Here is a 27,661-nt window from a genome sequence, read left to right as displayed (position 1 = left end):
AGCAGAGTGAGAGGACGCTTGAATGGAGGTGTGGGAGTTCATGGCGCGGCGTCAGAGGGCAGAGCAGCTTCTCCCATCGTGTTTGTTTCCTGTCTGCAGGCTCGGTGCTCAGACATCTGTTGCCATGGACGCGCGTACGCAGGAAGCGAGGTGCTCGGCTCAGCGCCTCAACTACACATAACTGAATTTACATATACGCACCCTTGTTTCAGTCATTGCGCAATGATCCTTTTTATAGATAGAAAATCATAAAGGGATCTTTGTTATCGACACGTGGCTCACAAATTCACACTCAAAGCTACAGGAGCATTTTTATTGGGCACTTTGTGCATAAAATCCAAACACATTATTTAAAAACATTAATAACTTTTTTCCCTTGTAATGTTAGAACAACTTCATATAAAAAAAGAAACATTATATTAATAGAGAATAATAGAAATTTGGATATATACTGTAAAAAACAAAAACAATGACCCACATCCATTCACTTAATAAATATATACACATTAAGTACTGAGATACAAAAGGAGGGATCACTCAGATCCGCTGACATTTTGTCAGTGATATATACAATAACTTTCTGTTTTCATCCATTTTTAAGCATTATATAATTATTATGGCATTTGGAGATTGTTTCTCTGAACGTGTCCGAACCTAAATTTGGTATTGCACTTCCAGAACAATCTGCACGGTCAGCACGAGACATTCATTGACCTAAACTAATCAACACTCATCGGGGAGGGAGTGTGTGTCTCAGTATTATTCTCTCATGACTTAATACTTACTTTACAGGCCATTATTTAAATTGATCTGAGGACGAATATCCACTAATCTATTTAATTTACAAAAACCATGGACTCTTATGCTAAACAATTCATCAAACCTGTACAATAGGCTGTCCTATGGTATGATGATGAGGAACATTTTACACACTAAATACTGCCATGTTGTTTGGTATTAATACACAGAACCACTGGGGCCCCACCGGATCCTCCAGCATAACAAAGCAGCAACGATTGGCTGTCTTCATCTTGGGTGCTAAAGGGCGTCAGTGCCGTGGCTTTAGTGAGGGGAAGAATGCGCACGCGTCTCCGTTTAAAACCAAACACATTTCTCCTCATCATGTTCAAACCCATGTGAGAAAAACGTTGCTGAGGTCTGAGGTATAGCGGAGCAAAGATTCTGCACATTCTGAACTTTTTGAGGCAAGACTTTTGAGGCGCCACTCAAACAGAATCCGAATCGTTCTCACTTCTAGACTCAAACACATTAAAATTAACTTTAAAATTCATCAAAACGCATAACTTACACATTTAATCAGTGGTGTTTTTCTACTAAGAGCTATGGCTTTTTCGTTACTACTTGTGGGACTTGTAATAATACAGCACAGGGATGATATGATTTAAAGTTTTAGAGTCTAATAGGTGTGTAAACCACAACTCTTGGCACAGCTTGTGTCCTCCATCCTCCACGGCCTCGCAGCCTGGCGCCATCAGATTTCCGTCAGCGTGAGTTTGTACATGCCGCCTTGCTCCTCCATGGAGATCTGGAAGGTGTCTTCGTTGGAGTAATGCTTGATGATGTTGTCGTCCATGTGCACCAGAATCCTGACATCACACACACACACACACACAGGCGGGGGAGAGTTAGTGTCCTGTTTGGTTTCCGTCCTCATTTCAAAGAGTTTGCCATTTATTCAGAAGCGAATCAATTGCGAAATGTGACGATAAATGCGTTTATGTTTGGAATGATCAATGCTGAGTTCTGCACTTTCCTGCAGCATTTAATTAAACTTCAGTATACAAATGAAGGAGAGATCAATCAAGCCCTATATTGGTTACTTTGAGTCTATGATTGATCGCTAAAGCACAATTAACACAGAAATGAGTGACTAAGCTGCCATTAGTGACACATTATCATATCTCATTTTTGTTAGGTGTGTGTGTGTGAGGTGATATATTGCACAGGGAGTGTTTGATCTCCCTGCAATACAGCATTAATCAGACTAAATGAAGTGCCTGAAATGATGAATCTGGGGAAACACGTTCAGGGTTTGAGTGGCACTGACGCAATTTGCATTTGGAAAGAATGATGAATTAATGCCACACCTTCAACTAACTCTTCTGAATTAACTTAGTTTGTGGTTATTTATTCATTTTATCCTGTGTCGGCTTGTTTAGTACAGATTTAGAGTGTATTCGTCGTTGTTACTCACCCTTTCTTGCACTTCTTGTAGACTTTCCCAACCTTTTCCAGAGGCAACTCATACTTCTCTGAAATCTGGGGAGAAACACAAGAAAAGGTTTTTTTTATGTTTATAAAATGCCATCATCCTCATCCTCATCCTCACCTGAACACCAGACTCCTCCTGTGTCTCATCCCTCATAGCCCTGTTTACCTGCTTCAGCTCACCAGTGCCTCTGCTGGTTCTCTATACCCACTGCACGTGATCTATATGCTCCTTTTTTTTTTCCTTCTTCAAACTCGCTGACCCCCTCAAGTGATTGTCTAGCAGCCTCTCCCGCCTCTCTCTACGTCACACACACACATGCGCGCGTCCCTCCCCTCCCCTCAGCCCCTTCTCCCTCGCTCCACTCAGACCTGAACAGAAGGATACTTACTGCTTCCACCAGGCCTTGCAGCGTGGGATTCTTCAGCATGACTGCGTCGAACACCTCCTCTGCCTCCTTGCGCACGTACAACAGGACTGTGTGGGAGAAACAGGAGACGGGAGAGCGTCAAATCAGAGCACGCTTGTTTATGGATACACACAGTCACACAGTCACACACACACAAACCCAAATCAGAGTGCAGATGCAGTGGCTTGAAGGGTAGACGGCTTATTTGCATCAACGGTTTGACCGCAACGGCTGGGTTCATTCATGTGGGTTAACCACATGCCACCCATACCACACACTGACCTCTGACACATACTCACACACGCACACACACACATGCGCACACACACACAAACACACACAGGCACATATGTTTAATCCATTGCTAAATTTACAGATAGATTAAGCAGGGGGTCTATTTTTTAACTAAACACAGCCCCCGCCCCCTCTTAGCCTGACTGCAGGGGCTTTGATCCAGACTCAAAGCCCTGATAAGAGTCAGAGTGGCTCCCTGCCCAAACAAAGCCCACCTAAAATGTCATCACACATGACAACCCCCCCACACACACACACACACAGAAAAACAGACCCTCCTCTGAGTCACTATTCCAAAAATAAGACTGCTCTAAAATCCACTTTCTTGTATTATTGCACTCGTTTGTTGGTTATTCTTCTGCATCAAGTCAAAAAAACAAAACAAATAGGAAGTCAAAGCGGTGTGCGTAGATGCCGGTTGGAAAGCGGGAAGGGAACTGCTACGTTGCTGTATGTTGATGGGTTAATCACTCTGTTGTACTGACAATCTGCCCGCTCCATGCCAAACCACAGCTCTGCTTCAGTCGAGGTGGTTTGGCAGTGAACGTGCTTACAGACGGACAGACGTCGCACTCACACATCTACACCGGCTCCTGCTACGCCTGATTGAACGAGCGTACGATTGTGGGGTTGTAGAATAACAGCGCTTTGGTGGAAATGTTGCATCATCAAACTAATCAATCAAAAATCAAGCTGAATCCAATCTGAGAGGAGAAAGGAGGAGGGATCTGCTCTCATTACGTTCAAAGGTGGAGTCCAAAACTTATTTTCAAGTTGTTGTGCAAAAGAGTGCATAAGAGTGCATAAAAACAGGATGTAGGGTAAAGGTCACAGTCCTGTGTGTGCGTGTGTCTGTGTGTGTGTATCAAGTGAGCAGTGGTATTTTGTTGGTTCCATGGAGGCCTCTGGCGCATGTGTGTGTGTGTGTGCCTCCAAAGACTTGGAATAATCACATGGCCGAGGGAGTGTGGGGGTGGGTGCCTCCAGTGACAACAACAACAACACACAAACACACACACTCACACACACACAAACAGTGCTATAGCCTCAGAAAAGGACTTATCAGCATGTGGACAATCCAAACGCTGTACATTCACACACACACACACACACACACAATACCAGTACCTTTCTGTGGTTCGTCCACTCGAGCCATCTTGTTTGGAGGTGCAACAAATTCTTCGTCGCTGAAGGGTAATCTCTTCATGCTTGAGCTGCAGTGGAAACACAGAGCAGGAATCAGCACCTCGTTTGCACTTCACAAACAGCTTGTAGGTTTTCCACACGCACACACACACACACACACACGAGCGCACAGAGGCCTTTCCTAGAAATGACATATGCATCCCTAGGAAGGTGCCAAAGGTTGTCGCGCCACTAAAAAAGGGTGAAGTGTGAAGTAAACTCACCTCTCCTCTCCATCATCTGTGGGGAACGGCTGCAGGGCGAGAAAGAAAGAGAGAGAGAGAGAGAGTAATTAATACACAATGTTAAAGTCAATCTTTGGATGTCGCATCTGAAACAAACACCTAATTTATGATTTCAGTCTTGAGTGCAACTTCTGCCTCCGTGTTGGAACTCGGTACTGCATCGTCGGCAGAAATCAGTAAACCAGGTGAAAGGTTATGTGAGCCTGCGAGGCCCAGAAGGTCAAACACCGCGCTGACCCGTTTATTCTCGCGCTCATCACTGAGATCAGAGCCGAGTCGAGACAAACCTGCAGCTGAGCAGAGCAGCAGGTGGAGCACGCTTTGAAAACGAGGGCCTGGTTGCCCTTTAACTGTCTTTTGATTAACTTTTTGCTGTTTTTTTTAATGCATTGCAGGCCCATTGTGTCTGAAAGATGTTACAAAAGTAAGTTTGCCTTGCCTTAGTCCGTGAAAAGCATTAAACCTGTGCATAATCTGCAAAATATCGACATTTTTACCTCCTGGAAAGTCAACGTTTTATGGAAACTTTCACCCAGCACCTGTATCGATTCTGCCAGCTCAGCTGTTACAGGGACATCTATTCTGGGAGGGAAGCTAGTAAAAGCAGAGTTTATCTGAAACTGATAGCCGGGCTGTGACGAGTTCAGGCTGGTTCACTGTCAGCGGCAACACCAAGAATAATCCCTGACCTCCCTGAGCCTCAGTGGGAGCAAAGTTGAACTTGAACGAGCGAGTGAAAGCGCCACAGCAAGCATTCTACAGCGCTTGTGCTCGGGGGAAATGCTGAGATCCGCTCACGCTTCCACCAACAGGGGGCAGTGACGACTCAATAATGGACCATTTTCTCTTATAGTCTCACTGGAAACCAATGTACAACTCCAACACCTGCACGGTTATCGCTGCAGTAAGACATGCTTGTCATGTGACGTGGCCTTCTCGGGGCACCGTTGGGATGAAGATGAAGGTCTAGTGAAGCTCACTCAGGGAGAAGAAGGCTGCTGCTGGACGACTGATAAAACCTCACCTGTGCCCTGTAGTCTATACCTATGTGTTTCTGCCCCCCATCTACATCTGCATCACTCTCCTGACCTCAATCTCTCTCCTTCTGCCAGCATACAAGCAACCTTGAAGGAGTCTTATGAAGAAAATATTTTGGTTGGAGTAATTGGTCAATAACTCATCTTGCCAGTCCGTCTGAAATACAGCCCTGAGTTTCTGGGTCACATATCAGAGGCTTTTATTCCGGCAAACAGGTCACCTTGACCCTGCTCTATTTGATGAGTGGGAGACGGTTTCTGGCCCAACATTGATGCTACACATCCCCCAAAAACCCAAACCACGGCCCCAATGTAGAGAAAGGACACCGGGTTCACCTGCTCGGCACTCACATGGCGCTGGAAGGTAGAGAAGTGAATGTCGGGGATGAAGAGGACAGGCTGGGTCTCATGATCGGTCATCATCTTGAAGATGGTCACATCGTTGCGCTTCTGGAGGAGCGGCACTTTCACATCTGCAACTGGGAAAAGACACCCGATAAATGCTTCAGGTAATGCTTACGGACATCTTACTCTTTACATTCATCGATTGTAAATGTTTTTAGAGGAAAATGTTGTAAATTAGAGCGACTTAAAGTGACTTACAGGCTCCCATGCCGGTGTTGATCTCGGACACCTTCCCTTTCCGGCGAGACTGTTTCCGCTCCTCGTCGCGGATCTTCCTCTCAGCTCCTTTGTCGCAGAACACCTTGATCTGGCAGTAGGCGCGGTGGATGGGCTTGTTGCTGCGGTTGTTGTAGCTGTAGGTGTCGATCTGCAGGTTGAGGGGAAGGCCCTTCACCCCCTTCTGGGAGGAGAAGTCCGTGCTCAGACAGTTGACCGAGATGAAGATCTGAGGAGGAGAGGGCATATTAAAGTTTAAAACAAAATGATATGGCACAACTTTATCTGAGAAATTCAAATGTAAATGCAAAAAACATTCAACCGTTGTTTATGAAATGAAACCAACAGTGTTTTGTCTTGGATAATGACTTCTAAAGCAGCATTGTAATGAAGAGAAAGCTGGCAGGTTACATGTTAAATACTGAAGTGTGGCTTTCTGTAGAGTCAACAAACATTCACTGTTGTGTGGTTCCCTCTAGCGGCCAACTTTGGTCATCACAGGTTTAATGTTTTCTGACGCTTTACCTAATCAAGATAAGATAAGATAAGATAAGATAAAGTAAGATTCACCTTTATTAAACCTACATGGGGACATTGACACTAGATGTGTTTTTGTTGATTATGAATTTAAATATATAGATTTTTCTGACAGTATATATTCCTGTTGATTCCCTATTAATTCCCTAAAGTTTAAACTTTTAATTTAAATCAAATTAGTTTGTAAACTATAATTTCTATTAATGTTCAGTAAAATACAGTATAATTATAAACATATGATATACTGTTTATACACAAACACCAGTTAGTTACGAGGTATCAAATATATTTTTGTGGTAATTCCAGTAAACAGCCTCAGAGCAGGTAAACATTATGGAACGGCTGCCTTTAGCAAATACACCTGGTCTGTCCATACTGCAGGGGAATCACCAGGGGGCACGACACACACACACACACACACACACACACACACACACACACACACCTCTGCTTATACACACACACACTCACACATAGACACACACACTTTGTCAACTAAAAGTGTGTTGATCAGAGCCTCAAACATTTTTGGCAAGGGTGGTGCGCATAAGTAGGATGAGCACACTTACACTCACACACTCACACACACACACACACAGTGATGTCAAGAATACACACAAGGATGAACATCCTATGAACACAGGCCTCAAGTCATGAGACAGTTAGGCCTACATCCGGGTGTGACCGTGCACACTCGCGCCTCTGTGTGTGTGTGTGTGTCAGTTTGTGTATGTGGTGTGTTTATGTGAAGAGTAGCCCACAGAGATCCCTGGAAGAATTTGGGAGATGAGCTGCAGCGCCATTTTGTCCCTTGCCTATTCGTCAGCTGACATCAGCGGGGGAGTACAGAACTGCTGTACTTCTTCCTTCACACACTCTCGCCTTATAAGCTACAACCCAACTGACCCAGGAGGAGAGCAGAGGAGAGAAGGTGGTAGTGAGAAGGAGATGAGGCAGATAACTTCCTCATCTGAAGTCACCTCTCATTCCCGTTAAACAGGATTTTGTCCGTTTACTGTCCAATCCGGTCCCCGGGCCCCCTGTCAGGTTTCCTCATTCCTGCACCCATTGTCTCGCCTGTCTGGCGTGTAAAAATACCTCAACTCGCACACTTCTGCATCACAATGGGGGTGACAGGTCGAACCAGTCCAGATGGATGCAGACTCAATCACACACACACACACAAACAGAGACACACATCTCCACGCAACCCAACTCAACAACGCATAAGTGGAGGAGGAAGAGGAGGCGGGATGACAGCATCCTCTCTCTTCTACTTAATCCTCTCTTTTCCATAGCGACCGTTTTGGAGGAGGACAATGAACAAAGTGGGCGATAATCAGCTTTACAGTGTGAAAGCTGAAGGAAAACAGTCGCTCACAACACATCTGAATGATTGATGCTGGACAGGAGCGGCCTTGTGATCGGAGGGCGTGTGTGTGTGTGTGTGTCATGAGACTGTCTTACCTTTGCTTCCTCATTGGTGTCCCAGGTAAAGGAAATGGCGTTGTAGGAGATCTCCTCGATGTTGCCGATAGTGTTGAAGCTCTCCTTGTAATCGGCTGCAGATAAGAGATTCAGTTCAGTTAGAATGTTCTGGAAATCTTAATTATGAGCTTTAATGCAGGCTGTTGGATTGACTGATGTTGGTTCTTACCGATGTCCAGGCATCTCTGCTTGGCCGTGTGCTGCCTGGAGTGCCAGTACTTCCAGTGTTTCAGCTGATCGTCCCTGCACTTCTCCTCGCCAAACACAACCATCACCACACTCTGCAGGGCGGAACAGGGCTGGATTAGACGCACTTCTTCTCATTTAATCGCTTTCAATAATCCTAACGACGCTTCATTACTTCTAATGGAATCAAGTCTTTATTTCCGTCTCACCCTGACTTTGGTGATGGGCTGCTGCATGCCTTTGTTGTCGATCTCTCTCAGGCTGATGGGGTAGAACTGGCCCTTGTTTAGGTACGTCATCGTGCCGTCGCCTGTCTTCTGGCGCAGGGACTTGGATGCTTCCAGTGTGTACTCAAAGTTATTCCTTAAATAGTGTAAAATACAGACAGAGTCAAGAAAAGAACACAATCATAGGGTGTGTAGAAACGTGAGTCAGTGATATTCAGGAGAGTCAGAATGTGTTTTGGTGGCCGGAACATCAATTTTGTGCGATTTTTGTCACGGCGGCAAAACTGTGACCTAAAATCAGCCTTGGCGTTAGCGCCGGCTTGATAACATTGTGCGAAGCGTTGTGTCTTTCAAACACGGACGGGAGTCTGGTGTCTCCCCTGTGACCGCCATGAATGAGGCCATTCTGCGCTGTTGTGTCACAGCTGAATGGCGGCGTGGCGGTGGAAGGCGGACGGCGGGCCCGGCGGCAGTGCAGCTTACCCCAGCGCTGTGTCAAACGGAGTGTAGTCCTCGGGCGTGATGGAGGCCATACGTAACTGGAGATCCCCTGGGAAGGAAAACACCTGAGCCACACAAAGGAGGACAAAGAAGTAAGACACGGCAAAAGAGGATATTAAACAATTACGCCGCAGTGATTGAACTCCTGCTTTTCTCCATTTCCACAAATTGGATTCAGCACGTTTTCATTTATATCAGCTTACCAGGGGAATAAACTGTATTTTAGGGATTTATTTCTCTTTCTCCCACCACTTATCACAGTTTCTATAGATTTTCTGATTGCATTCTTCTCTCCTCCGGCCCACACCGTGTTTCATCCCCGCTGCTTTTTGTTCAAGTGGGGAAATAAGCCACTCGCCTTGCCTCTGTTGCATCCCTCCTTCCCTCCCCCCAGTGTGGAAGGGGTTTTGTTGGGTTAGTCCTTTTCTAAGGTAATTCCCCTCCAGGTTAAAAAGAGAAAGAGGAGAGAGAAAGGGCTTTGGCTATTGTAGGAGAAAAGTACAGCACTTTATTGTGTTGGTGAGACAATGGCATAATAACACACTGGCCGCTATTTTGGCATGTTCAAATAAAACCAGGGAAGGCTGAGCCCACCGCTGGCTCCATGGGATCAGGTGAATGCTCTATTGTCTGAGGGGAGAGATCTGAGAGAGAAGAGGATCGGAAAAGGGGGGTAGGAGAGCGTAAGGGCAGGGGGAGGGGGGGGGGGATCGGATCGGAGCACATCGACAGACACACACATACACACACACACCTCTTGGGAACTGTCCTTGTAGCTCTCGGAGAAGGTGGAGTCGGGGGGCGTCCGGGACTGCGTGCTGGGGCTGAACTGGTTGTGGGCGAGCTGCCGGTCGAAGACGCTGACGTGGCCGTCGGACTCACCGCAGTTGTTGGGCACCGTCACAGAGAAGCCGTGGGTGGGCACCTCCGTCTTGATGGGTGGGTAGGTTGGCACGGCGGTGAGGGAAACTGTAACAGTCGTGTCTGAATGAATCAACCACAAAGTCATCAGGCGTACGATCAAGCTGACTAATTCCCCTTCTTCTTCTGTTTGTATCAGGAGACGTGAACCCACCTGGTGAGGGGAAGGGGGGCCTCTTGTCCTGGGCCAGCTGCAGAATATTGAAGGGCCCCTTGAGCACCTGGATGCGGCTCTCCATTCCCACTTCTTGCAGCGGTGCGATGGTGTGTCCGGCCTGAATCTGGTGCCTGCGGAAGTAAGAAAGAAAAGCGTTTTAAAATCAGTTTAAACATCTCAAATAAAGCACGTAAGCAAACGACGGCCGCAGCTAAATAAAAAGTTGTTTGTTGTCTTCAATGAAAGTTATCAGCGGATCACGTGTGTGTGTGTGTGTGTGTGTGTGTGTGTGTTTATGTGTGTGTGTACTGATCTCATCCTCTTTAAATGGACAGATAAAAGGCCCTGAAGCTACACTCCACTCTGCCCTCCACCCCCCCCCCCCCCCTGCACATGCAAATACAAACAAGTTGAGATAATGTCCTGGAGTTTGAATCCCTCGCTCACGTCCTGATTCCCCTCCGCTCTGCTTTTTATTTACTTATTTTTTAAAGGGGGTATTAATTGAGGGCGGTCGCGTACCTTTTGTTGGGATCCACATCAGAGACCAGGGCTTCTGGCTTACTCTGGGGTATTGTTCTCTTCTCCCTGGGCACCTGTATGGGAGGGTAAACACAGCCGCTTAGCATCTGACCACATCACATCCAACAGCCTGGGTCATCCCGCTGTCTACACGGGCAGCTGGATCAGTTACATGACGTGCTCTGCCTCACAGATGTTGTCTAATGGGCTGATGTCACTTTGCGTAAAGGCAGGGAGCAGCACGATGGAGTCTGGGGACTTGTGTTGGTGGTTTTGATTGCTCTCTTATCTATAGGAGAGGCTCGTTTGTGGGGTTTGCTTGTGATTTGGTTTCAGTGATCTTCGGTTGTAGCAACAGTTGAAGGCGGGTGAGGGATCTAACCTGCTGAAGTGCCCTTTAGCCAGACACTGAGGGGGGAAGGAAGTATCGGTGGGGTGTTGTGCAATACCTTATAGTAGTCGTAGAGGAGGCCGAGAGCTGCGGCGCTGTCCTCGTCTCCATTTATGCTCATCATGGCCTTGGTGGCGGCTGTCAGTGGATTCTCCAGAAACGACTTCCAGGCTTCGTCTTCGGTGGTGAAGGAGCGTCGCTGACCTCCATAACCCGCCTCGTTCTGCAGAACCAGGACCGCACGCTTACTGCGGGAGAGGAAAGTTCTTTGAGTTATGGCGTACAAAGCGAGTGATGCAACCTTCCTAACGAACGAACGAATGAACGAACGAAGGACGGTGTGTCTTGAACTCTACTTCTTTACAGTTGAAGGAGTCAAGGTGGTGTGTGTGTGTGTGTGGGTGGGTGTGTGACCCGACCTCTGACTTTACTGCTCTTTTGTCAAGGATTAAGCGGATTCTTCCCGTCACTGACACGGTAAAGCCAAGACCTACAATCACGGCCTCGTTCAGAACAGACAAACAGGTTGTGAGACGGATCAACAATGAAGACGTTCTGTATGTGTGACCTGTTGTTCAAGCTTTTCAATGATTGTGCAACAAATCTCAGCCGTGAAACGACTCTGGGAGAAAGATGCTCTACTGGCTCGTCCAGTGTGACGACTCGCTCAATGGCGACGTGACCGCAAACTGACGCACATGTGTCCCTGCTGCATTCCTGCGTTTTCACACTGCCACGCTTCTGTTGTTGTAAGAGTAACCTGTCTCAGAAAAGTAATCCTTGAATTTTTTTTTGCTACACATGCAGTACCCGCCTGGGACGCTCCACTGCTGCTCTACGTTCCACCTTCAGCAAGGATCAGCTCTGTCAGTGTCAGTGCTTTGTAAACAGGCCTGTGAGTGGGATCAGTAAGAACCACACTTGTACTAAGCGTCTGTTTTCCACCCTGCTGAGTCTTGGAATGTGCATTTCTGTTGTATATTTGCTCACTTTTCATTAAGTTTATTACAATGACAACATTGTGGAATATGTAGAATACGCCATTAGTTAAGTTGTTGTTGTTAAAGTTGCAGCAAGGTGATTCATCTTGACTTTTAGATTCACGTCCCTTTAAGTCTCAAACCATCTTCCCACCAAATCCATCTGCAGATTCGCTGCCACAACAAAGTAATTATGACTAACTGTAAACGCAGTGGCTCGGTTTCCATGTTGAGTATCTACAACAAATGCTGCATTTTCCTCTCAATGGTCAAAGCAAAGTGATGATTAGTAATCCTAGATCTAATTGTGCCATTCACAAAACGCAACCCGATCAGATCCATTATTTACTGGACATAAAACACTAAGGACATGCAATCAGTACTAAAAACAAAAGAGCTTGATTGTCTTTTTTTTCCTCCACTGCATTGAGATTTAAGGAAGAACAATAAATACTTTCACTGATTTGTGAGTTTTAATGGACATTTGCAGGGAAAACAACACAAACTATCAGTTCTGTTTGACCATATGGCTTCATTTAAACAACTTTACATTTGTTTGTTTTTTCACCTTTTCCACTTAAATGATCAACTGTCTTATCTGACAAGTATGCAGAATATTCCAGCCTTGTAGTTTAAACCTTCTCAGACCTTCTATAGCCTATACAGCTTGCTTACATTGTCTGTCTTAGTGCTCGGGCCAACGCCTAACAGGTGTACAGTTTCACTCCTCTAACAAACTCTCCATGACATTGCCCTCAAAAAACCCCTCAAAATACACACCGATCATGAAAACATAGTATTAATCTTTAAACGGAGGAGTTTAGTGTGACCGATCACCAATAATCACCAAACGCGAGCAGCTGCAGAGGCGCGTGAGTCTCCTTTAGGGTGACATTTCAGAGCGTATTATTCCTGAACAAATATCATTAAGACTATCTACATAACTGTAAGAGCTTAGAGCAAAATCAAACACTAAACCGCCCTTGGGATCACGGGACGGGTGTTTTATTCTAACAGGCGCCTCTGCTCTCACGACAGGTGGAGGTACACCTGTACAAGCTCGAACATGACAGGTGAAATAAGCTCTCCCACACACACACACACACACCATGGGAAAGAAAGCGGCGAGATACGATCACTTTCCCACCCGCCATGCAGCTTTTAGTAGTAAACATCCCTCCATGAAAGCAAAAAGGAGCGATTATAATCCTGAGACAAATTCGGTATAAACATCAGCGCGCGCATTGCAGCAGCGCGAGGACTTCTGCTTCCCAAATCTCATAACAAACACTCCGATTCGAGGGCAAAAAGTTGGGAAAATTGCGTTAAAACTTTTAAAAATATCCTTTAAATTATTTACAGTCGGTATTGTAGCGTCAGGCTGCCGGTGTTGTGGCGTAAAAGTGGAGTCAGGACAACTTACTTGTCATGCTCCTGTGACATCTCGGTCGGTCGAACTGGACTTTCTAGTTGGTACTGAAAATCCGATCCGTCTTCTTTACGGTGGCAAACTCCTCCGAGATGAGGGCCGTGGCAACAAACAAGGTGTCCCCGACCGAGCGAACGGGTTTTGTCGGCTTTTCTCGCTTTTTGGGGGCAATGCGGAGAAATCCAGGCCGGTTTTACCTGTGACAGGGCCACGGATTGGATTACAGGTGGACGAGGGGGCGGGGCCTGGCTGTCAATTACCCCTGGACGCGCTTGTGATTGGCTCGCACGCTTCTCCAATGCTGCTGCTGCTGCTGCTGCTGCTGCCGCTGCCTGGGCTCACTCAGGGACCCGCACCCCCCACCCCCCCTCTACCGAGTAGCCGCTGAGCCCAAACAGCTGTGATTTGATCAGATGGTAACATTTTTAAACATGACGGAACATGTTTTCAATTATTTCCGGTGTACTCTATGTATAAAAATGCATTTTAATAATCGATTAATAAAACATTTAATGACAATGTAATTATTGTCCTCATTAATGGTATTTTGTGTCCCTTAAAATGTGAACAATAATATTTTCAAAGGATACATTATCAAGTTGGAGATCAAAATTGTGTGTAACTAGACTTAGTATACTTATTATTACATTATACAGTGTTATTATTGATAATCTATTTATTTATCTGTCAATAAAGCAAAAACAATGCAATAATTTGGCACCCTTTAACAACTTGAGACGGTTTGGATGTTTTTATTGCACAAAACAAGATCAAATAAAAATGTTTTTTAAAGAAGTGAGTAAATTATGTTCAGTTTAGTTTTTCCCTCCAAAACCCCAAAGCTGTTTCCTTGTTTCAGGTAACTGCTCTCATGCAAACCTTGACTTCTGCTTTGTATATAAAACACATTGTAAAATTTGTTTTCTTCTTGCTGGTTGGGCCGATTTCCATCTTGTGTAACCGTAAATGCAACTATAAAGAAATGCTCCCTTCACTTTCGCTGATACCCAATGATGGGACAGAAAGTTGTTTACATTCTCCTGGAGGACAGATTGCTATCAGCCTGAACTGCTGCAGGTAAGCAGCAGGCAAATCAGCCCTGAAACCTCCAGAATCAGAAAGCTTGGGAGTGATATGTGGCATTAGCATATAACCAAAGCAGGAGGCGACGACGGTAACCAACGGTTAAGAAAGCCATCTATCTATCTATCTATCTATCTATCTATCTATCTATCTATCTATCTATCTATCTATGAAGATGCACAAAATAAGATAAGATAAAGTTAAGTGAAAGAGGATAAAACTATGAAAATAGGAGATAAAAGCTCCTCAGTAACAGTCTGAGTTTAAACAAACAGCTCTTTCCTTTGTCAGCATCACTGAGGGGGCTTTGCAGATGCTATCAGTGATATTCAAAGTTTCTCCTAACACACAGAGGCAGAAACTATGCGATGGCAAACGGCAGTTCCCACTCTTTTCACTCACGCTCTTTGATACACACACACACACGCACACACACACGCACACACACACGCACACACACACGCACACACACACGCACACACACACACACACACACACACACACACACACAAACTCCTGCTTCTGGATCCTGGTTTACTGTTTATTTATCCCAGTGAAAGAGTGGAAGGACACCTGCTTCTCCTGGAGCTTGTTTGTGTTTGCACTGAGGACATGGGATATAACCGGGAGGGAGGGATACATGAGGATCTGTGTGTGCATGTGTGTGTGTGTGTGTGTGTGTTTGTGTGTGTGTGTGTGTGTGTGTGTGTGTGTGTGTGTAAGGGTGGGGTAGGGTGGGGGTAGAGCATGCCTAGGTTGCTGATGGTGGGTCTGTGTGGATGCTGACTCGACAGCGAAAGGCCAAAACACACAGACAGAAACAGAGTCCTGATCGAATCAAGAGATCAACCAGGATCAAAGCTGAGAACAGAGGAAGATGAAGCCGCCATCCAATGTTCTTCTCTGTTCCATGCAGCATTTCTGACAGGTCTCTCTGCTCGCTTTGGTGCAAATAAAGCCTCTTCTGCTCTCTAACGTAAGGGAACACACACCCATGGTTCTGCTTGCTTGCTGTTGTAATTAGTGTTGAATAGCCTGGGGCAGCACGGTGATGTCATGAGTGTTTGAGAAGAGAAAGACACACAAACAAAGACAGATGATAATCCACAATATGAACAAGTGGGCAGAGAATTCTCAGATGCAAGACATGTGTGTGTGTGCGTGTGTAAAGTAATATTCAATTTCAGAAACAAGGATGTAAAACGGCGAGGTAACAGTAGTTCCCAACAGTCTCTAACGACTCAAGCCCTCAAGGACGTGTAGGCGCTTTTTATCATCTCTGTCAATTTGCTTAGTGGGATGTACCCCCCACACGCACACACACACACACACACACACACACACACACACACACAAGAACACCCACACACACACACACACACGCACACGCACACACACATACACGCACACACACACACACACACACACACACACACACACCACCTCTTTCTCTTCTTCGCACCTCCTCGCCATAACTCATCTCCCTCCTAAATCGCCTCCCGATCCTAAAAACATTCGACAGTTGCCATCACGCCTCACTCTGGGCACTTAAGCCGGATGGAAATCAGATGCAAATCCGTTCCCACTTTTCTAACATGTAAGCACTTGTCCCGAGCCACAGGAGTGCATGTAACTGTGTGTGTGAGGCTGCGCTTGGAGTCACGCCGGACCGCCGGTCAGAGTAAATGTCTAGTTGTTGTTGGGTAAACGGCGCAGACAGTTGAGGATGAGCCTATAGGAACAATGAAGCGCTGTGTGATTGTGTTTGAAGATCAGTATCAGGCTGATCCCTCTCAGAATGTAACAGACAGCATATCTCAGGATGATGTCAGCCATGAGTAAGCAGGACTGTTACGTACACGTGTGTCATCTACAAACAGTGTTTTGACGCCATGGGTCCCGTTGAACGGCGTGGTCGCTGTACTTCATGTTTCTGTGTTAGGGGGGGGTTTGGTTGGAAACAAAGTGTTGGTTTGTGATGTTTCTCAGTGTTTTGCTGAGACCTGAGTTAGATGGTATCGTGTCGTTTCCTATGATGACAGTAAAAACACTCACAGACACTGAGGGCAAGGCTGACCCGCATGCCACTCCACAACTACTAATACCAGCCAGGGTTACATGCACGCTACTGCAAGTACCAACACACACACGGGAAGGAGAGAGGACTGAGGGATTCTGGGATTCTTGATGGAGTGTTTGTGTGTGTGTGTGTGTGTGTCTGTGTGTCTGTGTTTTGCTTCACAACATTGCTGATGTTATAGCCCTGAGCTGCAGATCTAACGGGCCATTCAGCCTGATTAAAGGGACCGTTATTGTTCACAGGGATGAGTAATCAAACCAAACGGAGAGACTGGGATGATTAATCATCTTTACTGGAGCAAAGGATCTTTCATTATGGGATGTTGGTTCCTGGCCTGACAATGAAGGAAACACACACACACACAAACAAATGTTGTGTACTCGTCAGCATACTGTGTTGACTTTACTCAATTCCCTCGAGGTTTAACCGTAAACCACAACCTCTATTCTTGACTAACCGACTAACCGAATCCTTACACAAACCTTAATCTTCATTCTAATCCTATACCTCAAACCAGGGGGGCGGGGGGCTGGAGCCAATCAGAGCAGCCCCTGCTCTCACCCAAGACAGGACGGTACACTAATAGAAAGTCATTCACACGCCCATTCACACCTTGTGGGGCAATTTAGTGTTTCCAGTTCACCCAACCTGCAGCTTTGTGGAGGTGAGAAGAAACTGGAGCATTCAGAAGAAACACAGATACCTGGATTCAAACCCACAACCTTCTTGTTTTGGAACACTGAGCCATTTCCCTAATGTTTTTCTCACCTTGTACTACGCAGCTCTTGTTGGTCGCATATCATTTGAAGTTTAAAACACATATCTTTGTTTCTCTTAATTGTGTGGTGTTATGTGTGTGTATCTTGGCCTGACTTTGGTTTCATTAACCTAATCAAGAATAGAGACGAGACGACCTGAGTCAAGGCCCAGACACAAGCAAATGTAGAAGGATGTTGACAAGCAGCGTTGGCCATATCATACTCGCACACATGTGATCCACAATCAAGAGCCATTTATAGTTACGTTGAACTGTAATTTAATCTGATCAGGTGTGACACTACGCTTACCTCCTTTTGTATTTACAGGCACATACACAGTAGGTGTGGTGTTGTTATAAGCTTGCTGTGTGTGCTGGTGTTTGCCTGTTTTTTTGGAATGCAGACAAACAGAACGCACGGCATTCTGACTCCATCAAGGAAGTTTGAAACTCACACCCATCGGGATTTTTTCACTCGCAAACACACAAACGTACAGGTCATGTATCGGGTGGCGTGTATCGCAGGGAAAAGTCAAGTACAACAAGCTGAAAAAGAGAAATAAGATAGATTCTGCTGCTTTACACACATTTCAGCTGAGGTTTTAGTGCATTTACTGTACGTGAGGCTTTCAATGAGTCCGAATCCGCCATAACAACAAGCTGAGTGCCGAGACTTACTCATATCAGACCTACAGGTGCCTCAGAAACACAGGAACAATGATGCATTATTCACACTGGCTGGAGAGATGGATGGGACCAGTGAGGCGACGTGACTGAAGGGCTTTATTGTTGAGGAAAAAGGTTAAGGAGATTGACAAACGAGCTCTGCCACTTGGTCACCTGGTTCAACCTCCCTTTCTGCTCAATCGAGTTTGGCGTCGCCGGGATTCGTCAGAATCGCTCACACGAGGAAGCAATCACAGACCTCTCACTGTTTCACCGATCAGAAGGTCGACGGGAAACGGGAGTTCGAAAAAGGAAACATAGTGGTGTGTGCTGTGCTGTGTCCTTATGTAGGAATCATACAGAAACACACACGCGCGCGCGCGCGCGCGCGCACACACACACACACACACACACACACACACACACACACACACACACACACACACACACACACACACACACACACACACACACACACACACACACGTAGAGAGAGACACACACACAGCTCAACACAGAAGAATCCTTCCTGAGCAGATTTGTCGTCCAACCTGAAATGTGTCTTCAAGAAGGAAGCAGGAAACAAAAGTAGATTCAAAGCGCTAAGTTTGAAAAAAAGGGTGGACATTTTTGCTTTTACGATTATACAACGATCCCAACATGAGCGGTTCCTGCATCTGTTCCTTCCTGTCTTGTTGGCTCTTATAGATGTGAAAATGAGCTGCCAAACATACCATGTGCTGACAGAAAGGCATGTTCTCCAGGGAAACTGTGGATGAAGGCGTAATTCTCTTGGCTGCCTGTAGGGACGAGGTCACAGCAGAGGTCAAGGTGTGATCAGGATGCTCTCTCTCCAATTCCCATCGATTTCATTTGACTTTTAAGAGACAAATTCACAGGCAGACTTGGTGGTAATTTGAAGAGAAGATGAAGATGAGAAATGAAGGTGCGGGGAAAGTAGAAGCAATCAAATCAGAGATGAAACACAAGCAGCAAGAAATTAATATAAATGCTTCACCAAAGGACTGTGTATTTGATTTATCACTACAATCACACACACACACACACACACACACACACACACACACACACACACACAGTGTCGCCAGGTTTATTCTGCTGCTGTGATACAGTCATCAGGCTCTCAGGGGGGCAAGTATGAACCTGCAAGAGTTTCTGTTGTCTTCAGGCCAACCGTTACTGCAGCGCTCGGCGATAAGCCTGATCTGAATATTGCGAAGGAATTGCTGCTGTTTGTCATCTCCTCCTCCTCCCCCTCCTCCTCCTCCCTCCCTCCTCCTTCACCCCATAAATGCTAAACTGTGCATTTGGGGTTTTTGAAGTGAAAGAAACCCGACGCTTTGAAGATCTGGGCTTGTATTTTTAGGGATCTGAGATGTGGTCACCTGTCTATCCTCCAAATTGTGTCTGGGAACATCTGTATAAAAAGAAGGAATGAAACAAATAACCTTTCAGCCAATATTAACGTCCAGCTTAACGCAGACAAAGCCAGTGTCAGACGCCATCACAGCCATGATCCAAACCCCCGCACTGTCTGCCTGTATTTGCTCCCATTACTCAGGGATTAGTGCCAGTGACACTGTTTGGAGGCAAGCGGCAACGCGGCCAGAAAGTCGATGTCAGGCCTCGACAAGGAGAAGGAGAACGCAGCTGAGTTTCACTTGAACTGGGGCCAAGCCTCTTCGCCTGAGGGGGGTGAACAGCAGCCATGTTTGCGCTCAGCTAAACACATTACGCTTATGATCATACAGACATTTCACATGTTGTGCAAAAACTATAGCAATAAGCAGAAATTCAGATGTGGTCTAAGTTGTTTTTTCCTTATTTGTAATGAATATTTATCCTAATCTTCAGCAAAGTTTGGATGTTAAAAAATATAAAATTCTTTATTTCTTTGGCAAAAATCCTAATTTCTTCATTTCCGACACATTGTTTTGATCTAAGCTGAATAAAAAAGTGTTTTACACAACAAGAATCCCTCTCCAAAAGCAAAAGTACATCTAGTTTGGTGAAGATCTGCAGTATCGAGTAAGATTTGATCAGATAATCATCCAGATCTGGCCACAAGTGAACATTCTTTGACCTTTATAGAAATATTTTACTTGAAATGTAGTGAAAAATTTAGTAATATTGTGGTTTCTACTGTGAAAATACATAAAATATATTATAAAGGTAAATTGAGTTCCTCATATCTGGTTGTCTTGATCCTTATTATCTTCTGCTTAAGGAAATGAAATTGAAATCTCAGTCCTTCCATAAATTAGGCTTTCGTGCGTGCGTATACGTGTGTGTGTGTGTGTGTGTGTGAGTGCTGGGTCAGAGGGAGTGTGAAACTGCAGCTAAAAACAACATCTTCACGCGGCTCTATTGTTAGGTGAACCACAGACCAGTCAAACCAGCAACACCTCTGCCCCGGTCCATCCCAGGGTGGAGCAGAGAAATCACAGCGCCTGACAAAGCTGGATTAAGATAACCGCCGCCTCTCCTTTCCCTCCTTCTTTCTTCACGTCAAGGTTTCTTATACTCGTTTACAATGTATGTTTTTCCCTCTTCAACTCTGTAAATTGCTTGGTGACGACCGTTTAAGTTTGCTGATGCACAAACTGAACAGGAAGAAGAAATGCTATTATCCTATTTTTTAAAAACACAACAACAAAGGCCACTCCTTCTGTACCAATGGAAGGAATGCAGGATGCAAAACACCTGATGATCTGTTTAAAACGGGCAACAACACCTTCAAAGTAAAGGAGTGGCAGAGAGAAAAGTGGATGACTACCAAGGATGAAATCTCATCGTGGCATCTTGTCATGTCACCTGATTTCATAATCAGTAGGATGTGTTAGTGACTGCACTGTCAGCGGTGTACCAGAGGGTGGCGCTGTATGATAACATTACTGCTTCCTCTGGTGCGGATGACAAATATCCACCTCTCATTTTGTTTGAAAGAAACAGGGTGTATTCTGTGTTTCTCCTCCCTTTGATTTCTTAAAAGCTGATTTCTGTTCCTGATTTAGACACATCTGCGTACACATACACACACACAGACACACACACACACACAGACACACGCTCACACACAACCTCACACACCAAAGAGGGCTTCATGCAGACAAGGCCTTCACTGACCCTCTATTTTCATGCAAATGTCTTCCTGTAGGACAGTGTAAAGAAGCTCTTGTCTATGGAAATGAGTGGCGGGCTGTAACTGTTCATAAAAGACATTGTTTGATATGAGGCCTCCCAGCTCAGAGGCCTCTCTCCCTCTCATTCACAAACTCTCTCTCTTTCTCTCTCTCTAGCTCTCTTTCTCTCACATTCACCCTCTCATGAATATTTCACCATTTTCATTCCCCTGTTGAGTTTCGCTGTCTTGTTTCCTGCTAATGAGTCATTTCAGTCTCTCTCTCTCTCTCTCTCTCTCTCTCTCTCTCTCTCTCTCCTCCCCCCTCTACCTCTACCTCCCTCGCCCTTTCATCCTTGCGAGTGTGGTTGGAGAGTATCGATCTGTTTGCATGTCCCTGCAGACCCAGTCAAAGCAAAAAGGCAGGATTAGTGATCACAGCATTACACCCCAAGAACAGCAGAGTGGAGGAGGCCTCACACCCCGGGGTGCCCACTTGATTCATCATCTGTGTCCTGGTGCATGTGATTCTGGAAGCAGACACACACTCCCCACCCCCACCACCTCACCACCACTCTCTCTCTCTGATAATGCAAAACGATTCCTGTCACAATTAAGCATCTATTTAATTGGGCACCACTGTGCGCTGCGTGTCTCCAGACGTCAGTGCAGGGAAATTGAGTCAAAGCGTTTAGTTAATTAAACTGTGGAGGAACACATCATTCAAAATGTAGCTTTGGTACAAATAAACAAGCGTTGGTTGGATTTCAGTTCAGTCTGTGTGAGGAATAATCCATGTACTGTACATGATTGATCATCAATATAAGGTACAAAGCCTGAGTGTACAGTGAGAGAAACAACGCACAATCAAACACAAAATAATACAAATAACACATAACAAAAATTTGAAAATAGAAATAGAACTGATAGAATAAAGAAAATAGAATGAGTTCATCTCCACCGGTGCCAAACATGCAGAGAGGTGGACAATCGCTGCTTAGACAGGCAGATTTATGGACAACAAGAGTATTTGACACAGCTGACACACACACACACGGATGGACAAAAAGGAGACAGACACTTCTCATCACAGGGGAGGAAACGGGAAACAGGATATCAAGACAGGAAGTGCAGCAACAACATTGTTCCTCTCCTGCTGTGCCTTTCCCTGGCCTTCTCTCTCTCTCTCTCTCACTCCCACACACACGTATACACACACACACACACCCCCTCATACCCAGATGTTTTCCCATGTAATTCCTCTCCTCACCAATTCTCTGCCCACTTGGTAACGGCGGCGTGCTGCTGGTGGCCATGGTAACAGCAGCTTGTCAGGCTGCTCGAAATGAATTTGCAGCATTCAAGCTACAAAAAAAGGGGACTATCCCACCGCCTGAAAGGAAAAGAGAGAGAGAGGGAGAGGGACAGAGAAAGAAAGAGAGAGAGAGAGAGAGAGAGAGAGAGAGAGAGAGAGAGGGAGAGAGAGTGGCATTCATCACCATGACGAGCGCAGTGTCGGGTGTTAATATGGCCGTATTGTCTGTGTATGTATCAGTTGCGTCCAAGAATATCACAGCCTCTTGTCCATTTGTTTTGATGGCGTACATGAATGTATAATCAACACTGTATAAAACCTATTTCACCGCATTATCTGTTTGTTCCTCCCTCTCCAAACCCCACCACACACACACACACACCCGCCCCTCTCTGTCTGGTCTCTCTCATTGTGTCTGTGTGCAGACCGCGGTTCAGTTATCACCACGTTCACGCCCTGGGACAACTGTCCTGGCAGAGTGCAAACACAGCAGACGCAGTCATATCAAGACCCACGATTAGAGGGAAAAAGATACAAATGGAGGCAAGAGGAGAATACAGGCTCCACCTTTGTTTTGTCATTCTTCCTGCATATGTGTGTGTGTGAGTGTGAGTGTGTGTGAGTGAACCAGGTGTCAGCCAGATTACAGACCGCTCGCCTGTGACACATTCTCCTGGCATCCTCGCTCTGTCTGCCTTTCCCCATTCTCTTTGTACCTCCCTCTCTCTCTCTCTCGCTCTCTCTCTCCCCACTGTATGGAACACATGACCTCATAGCAGCCCAAAGATCACACAGAGATGCCAGTCAGCACGTCAGCCAGTCAGCTTTGAAAAAAAAAAAAAAAAAAAATTTTTTTTACTGCCCTTGGTTTCCATGGCAACAGTCAAATTGAAAGGGGGAGGGAGGGAGGCAGGGGGTGAGGGAGGGAGGGAGGGACAGAGGGAGCCTGGGAGCTTATGAGCAGGTTTGTGAAGATGAATCATGACAGGATACAGACCATTTAAGGTGGCGAGATTGCTTTTGGGTGGAGGTGAGCTTCAAAATGCTCTACAGTTCTCCCTCTGCTATGGATGCTAGATCTAATCCGTCTAATCTAAAGAGAAAAAAGGCCTACAGAGGTGCGAAACAACAGGCAACAGGGGAGGAAAACGGCCTCTAAGTAGCTCACTGCTGCTCATCACTTATAGAGTCACCTTGGGAGGAGTGGAGAGGAGAGGAGAGGAGAGGAGAGGAGAGGAGAAGAGAAGAGAGGAGGGGAGAGGAGAGGAGAGGAGAGGAGAGGAGAAGAGGAGAGGAGAGGAGAGGAGAGGAGAAGAGATCTGTATCCAGGCCTCAGGTCACGTTCTGCTCTGATGACGAGCACCCCCCTCTCCTCTTCTCTCCTCTCCTCTCCTCTCCTGTTGCTAACCTCCAATCGCTGTATCCTTTCCCCCCCCATATTTGGGCCTTAAATCACTTCCTGTTGAAGCATTGTTTGCAGGAAGACAGTATGGCAGCACTTCCTTCAGGGATATCCTTTGTGCGATTGTGGTCGCAGGATATTTGTACCCACTCTGACTCTGCAGCTCATCCAAAAATAGCAGCTAATAATATCAGTAATTTCTCAGGTGAAGTAATAACTATAGATTTGTTACGTGATAACTATAGGTCCATACTTATGGTATATGATATGGCCTCTAATTCCATTGTGCTGTATTCGCTCCATGCTGCCATTGTTTTTAAAAATTATAATAGCGAGCGTAGGCAGGCAGCTTGCATTGCTATGGTGACAAGACCGCAGGAGGTAAGAAAGGCAAAGGAGTGAGAATCTGTTAGATAACAGAGAAGCGGGAGCAGATCAGATTGATGAGAGGCTAATAAAGGACATCAGATTAAAGTACGAACGAAACCTGAAAAGATGACAAAGGGCATCAACCTCTTGTAAAATCCCTCGTCAAATGTCAGCGTGTGTATACACAACAAACACTTTTGAGCTGAAGGTGTGTGGGGCACTCAAATGCAGCCCCCCCCCCCCCCCCCCCCACACACACACACACACACACACACAAACACACAGACACACACACAAACATACAAAGCGCTGCTGTGGGTTGCATTTGAGTATGACAGGGTGAGCTGCGTAAACTAGGATGATGTGTGTGAGTGAGAAACTGAATCTCTGCGCTCCGTTTTGTCGATTCCATGCCAATGCCTCGTTTCTCCGTAAAATGCTCAGAAAGGAGCTAGCAGAACAACCTGTCCTTCTGCTATTTACGCTGTTTCACCTGCTGCGTCTCATTTTTTTGCCCCCCCCTTCTCTGCTCCTCTTTTCTCTCTTTCTCCCTCTTTACCTTTTTATCAGGGCAACATTCTGGCCCAGGCCGGCTAGCTGTTGCTAAGTTTATCTCCGTGCCAATCTTTGCCCCAAAGGCATACAGAGGCAACCCAGAAAAGACAGAGTGCACTGTCAGTTAGAATAAGCGAGGGAGGGAGGGGGATGGGACAAAAACTCATGATCGCCCGCTCTGTTTTACACAAGCTGCTGTAATGCACTGCAGTGATGAGGGACTGTGGGCGAAAGCGTGTGTGAGCGAGTGTTTCTGCGAGTGTGTGGGTGTTCGTGACGGCGAGCGAGCAAGCGAGCAAGGCCCTACAGATCTGCTCTTCTGTCCCTAAAAACACGGATGACTGCGGCATCGACATTGTAGCAGCAGCCAAGGATGTAAATGATTAGAAACGATCTCGACGTCGCTCTGCTCTGCTTCGTCCTGCTCTCCCTCTGCAGTGACCTGAAAAGCTCTGAAACCGACTCAGCCATTGAATAATTAATTTAACACACTCTGTATTTTACATCAAACCGCTCTAAGAGCTGTCACGTGATGAATCTAAGAGCAGAACATACTATACTGCATATTCACACATCAGAGGAGGAGGAGAAAGCAGGAAACCAGGGTATTTATAGTGGAGAACAGGAAATGCACCACAATGCTGTTTTGGAATACTCTAAAGCTATCAGTCAATATATTGATCGGCAGCTTTAAAAAAAACAAAACAAGATGGAGGCACCCTGGTGAATAATTGAGTTTGTGACCTCTGCGCTGCCAGTTGACATCATCATTCCGTGTCTGGGGCCGAATGTTCTGCTGCATTGGAAAAGCCCCGCTGGTCATGAATATGAGCGTCCAGGAATAACACGCTGCTCGCCCTTCAGCCCTGCTGGCGAGGGAGGAAGACCTATGGAAGAGGCGCTACAGCGTGTGTTGATATTCAATACCACGGGTGATATTACGTTTTACCCTCTAAGATGGATAGAAAGGGGGAACTGTCCACATTGTCCTTTAAGAGAAATACGATTGTTTTGGGGACTATTTATGAAAATCCAGGCAACAGAGACAGTGGAAAAACCATTTCCAACACAGCCCTGACAATAAATCTAACCAACCAGCATGTCCATTGGCCTCTGGTTTCTTGCTCTGTGGTGTGGCTGAGACGGAAAGTTACTAAAACAGTCTTTATGGTACCTTGTTTTCTACTTAAAGCCACTCCCTGTGGTTCACCCAAAGGTGAAATGACTGCTGCGCTCTGTAATGTTCCCTGAGTGACGGGGAGTGACCCTGGTGTGACTGCAGCACAGACCTGAAGCTTAAAGGTGCCAAATGCACGGGTTTGACACAGAGGCAGACACCATTACAAGCTTGCACAATCACATGCGGATGTCCTCTTTTCTGGGTCTTTCTGAGGGCTTTCTGAGTCATCGGAGGGCGGGGTTTAACCGCTGGGGCCAATAGGCAGGCAGACTGTGCCCGGACATGCCCAGAGAGAAAAGCTCTCACTGCCAACGTCCTGAATCAAAAATGAATCATAGCGGTGTGATTTTAAGGAAGGATTTGTGTCACTGTCATAGATGTGAAACTATTCAGGAAGTTGGTTTTGTGGATAATAATCTCATGAGCAGGTGACAATAACCTGCAAACCAAACAGATGGAGGAGATTGACGTTTTGTTTCTCATCGCACTTCATACGTGACATGGGAAAATGTTCTCTCGCACTCCTCCCCCAGGTGAAACCATTTGCTCTCTGCATGGGCCTTCCTGCTCGGCCGCATTCCTGTTCAGTGTGCTTCTCTGCCTGGATGCAGGCTGACACAAGAACCTATATGGCCTAGCGTCAGATCTGCTGACAGCAAGCATACAGACTATTTGGGTGTGGATCTGACGAAGAGAGAAAGAATGCTTACTATACGCAGAGAAAGGGACGCCTGTCTTATCCAACAATGGACTGTATGTGTGCTGCAGAAGGAAGTTGACGTGGGCTTCTAGAGAAATGGGCTAAAAAAATGAGAGAATGATTTATGGACAGATGGTAAATGGCAGATAGAGAGGAGCACTTCAGCCTTCTCCTATCAGTGTTCCATTTGGCTGAGTCTCTGGCACTGCAGCACCCTGGGTGGGAGTATTGGAAGCCCACTTGTTGTGTAACACCTTTTCCCTCCTCCACACCGTATCACTAAACTCTGCAACAACAAGGTTGTATCACTCCAGCTTTTATCTTCTGATGCAGGATATTTCAACTTTTTATGATTTTCCTGCTCTCCCACCTCCCATTTACTGTAAAAAAAAAAATAGAAAAAAAGAGTCCAATCAATCATCAACCAACCAACCGTGCAGGAGCGCTCAGTCAAACAGAACAAAAGGACAGGCCCAGTTAGTAAATAGGCTTTAAAGTCACATTTATTATTTGCTTAATGCTAAAGAAACATAGGTGAGCTGAATTGTCAAAAACATTGTAATGTCGTAATATCCAGAGAATCAAATAAGTTAAAACTACTAAGTACTGGAGAGAATTACTAAGTACTGGAGAAAGTATTGTCCCAATTGTTATTCTGGTGGCGCAGATCACACAGCACTGTTTTAAAGTAAGGGAACAGTAAGATAATCTATGCAACCAGACTGTTTTTAACTAATAACATTGAAACCACACCGCCACCACTTCAACAAATCTGTAGTTAAATATGAGACACACACTCTCCACCATCTTCCAGGAGCATCTCTAGATATTCCCAGACCAGATGGGATATTTAATACCACCATGCAACCGCACGTCTTGTATTTCAGTACACCAAATTCTTCATATACTACAAAATGAGGCAATCTGGCCATTACATTGCTATATTGATCTAAAATTGAGGCAAATGACAGCATGATCCTCAGTATTGTGCTTACTGTTAAGATATGACATATTCACATTCTTGACATTTTTTCAGATCCAACCAGAGATCC

At 45.7% G+C, this 27,661-nt stretch overlaps 2 protein-coding genes across 7 annotated transcripts in view; both read right to left on the bottom strand.

Annotated features, from left to right (window-relative positions):
• Positions 1 to 299: 299 nt before the first annotated feature.
• On the bottom strand, positions 300 to 13,538 carry grhl1 (grainyhead-like transcription factor 1). 6 transcript variants are annotated; one of them, XM_076165580.1, is made up of 16 exons: positions 13,355 to 13,538; positions 11,010 to 11,199; positions 10,561 to 10,634; positions 10,036 to 10,169; positions 9,715 to 9,944; positions 8,943 to 9,025; positions 8,442 to 8,595; positions 8,216 to 8,327; positions 8,026 to 8,120; positions 6,004 to 6,250; positions 5,737 to 5,873; positions 4,343 to 4,371; positions 4,062 to 4,147; positions 2,622 to 2,707; positions 2,216 to 2,280; positions 300 to 1,607 (listed from the first exon to the last, which is right to left on the bottom strand). In XM_076165580.1, exons 1-16 carry the CDS (start codon positions 13,372 to 13,374, stop codon positions 1,493 to 1,495), a joined length of 1,857 nt encoding a protein of 618 aa, XP_076021695.1. In that variant the 5' UTR covers positions 13,375 to 13,538; the 3' UTR covers positions 300 to 1,492. The 6 variants fall into 6 exon arrangements, with proteins under 6 accessions (XP_076021695.1, XP_076021694.1, XP_076021699.1 ...); XM_076165579.1 differs by having other exon boundaries at positions 5,737 to 5,879; positions 13,355 to 13,537; XM_076165584.1 differs by having other exon boundaries at positions 5,752 to 5,873; positions 13,355 to 13,537.
• asap2a (ArfGAP with SH3 domain, ankyrin repeat and PH domain 2a) overlaps positions 6,745 to 27,661 on the bottom strand; it is a 104,379-nt gene continuing 83,462 nt past the window's right edge. The window contains exon 29 of the mRNA XM_076165575.1: positions 6,745 to 7,003. The gene's annotated coding sequence lies outside the window, so the exon portion shown is untranslated. The remainder of the gene's footprint in view (positions 7,004 to 27,661) is intronic.

The sequence above is a fragment of the Genypterus blacodes genome, unplaced genomic scaffold (genome assembly GCF_046128005.1).
Source record: "Genypterus blacodes isolate CSIRO-AG114 ecotype Tasmania unplaced genomic scaffold, CSIRO-AGI_Gbla_v1 ptg000147l_1, whole genome shotgun sequence".
Classification (NCBI taxonomy): Eukaryota; Metazoa; Chordata; class Actinopteri; order Ophidiiformes; family Ophidiidae; genus Genypterus; species Genypterus blacodes.
This window is presented reverse-complemented; position numbering and strand designations above follow the sequence as displayed.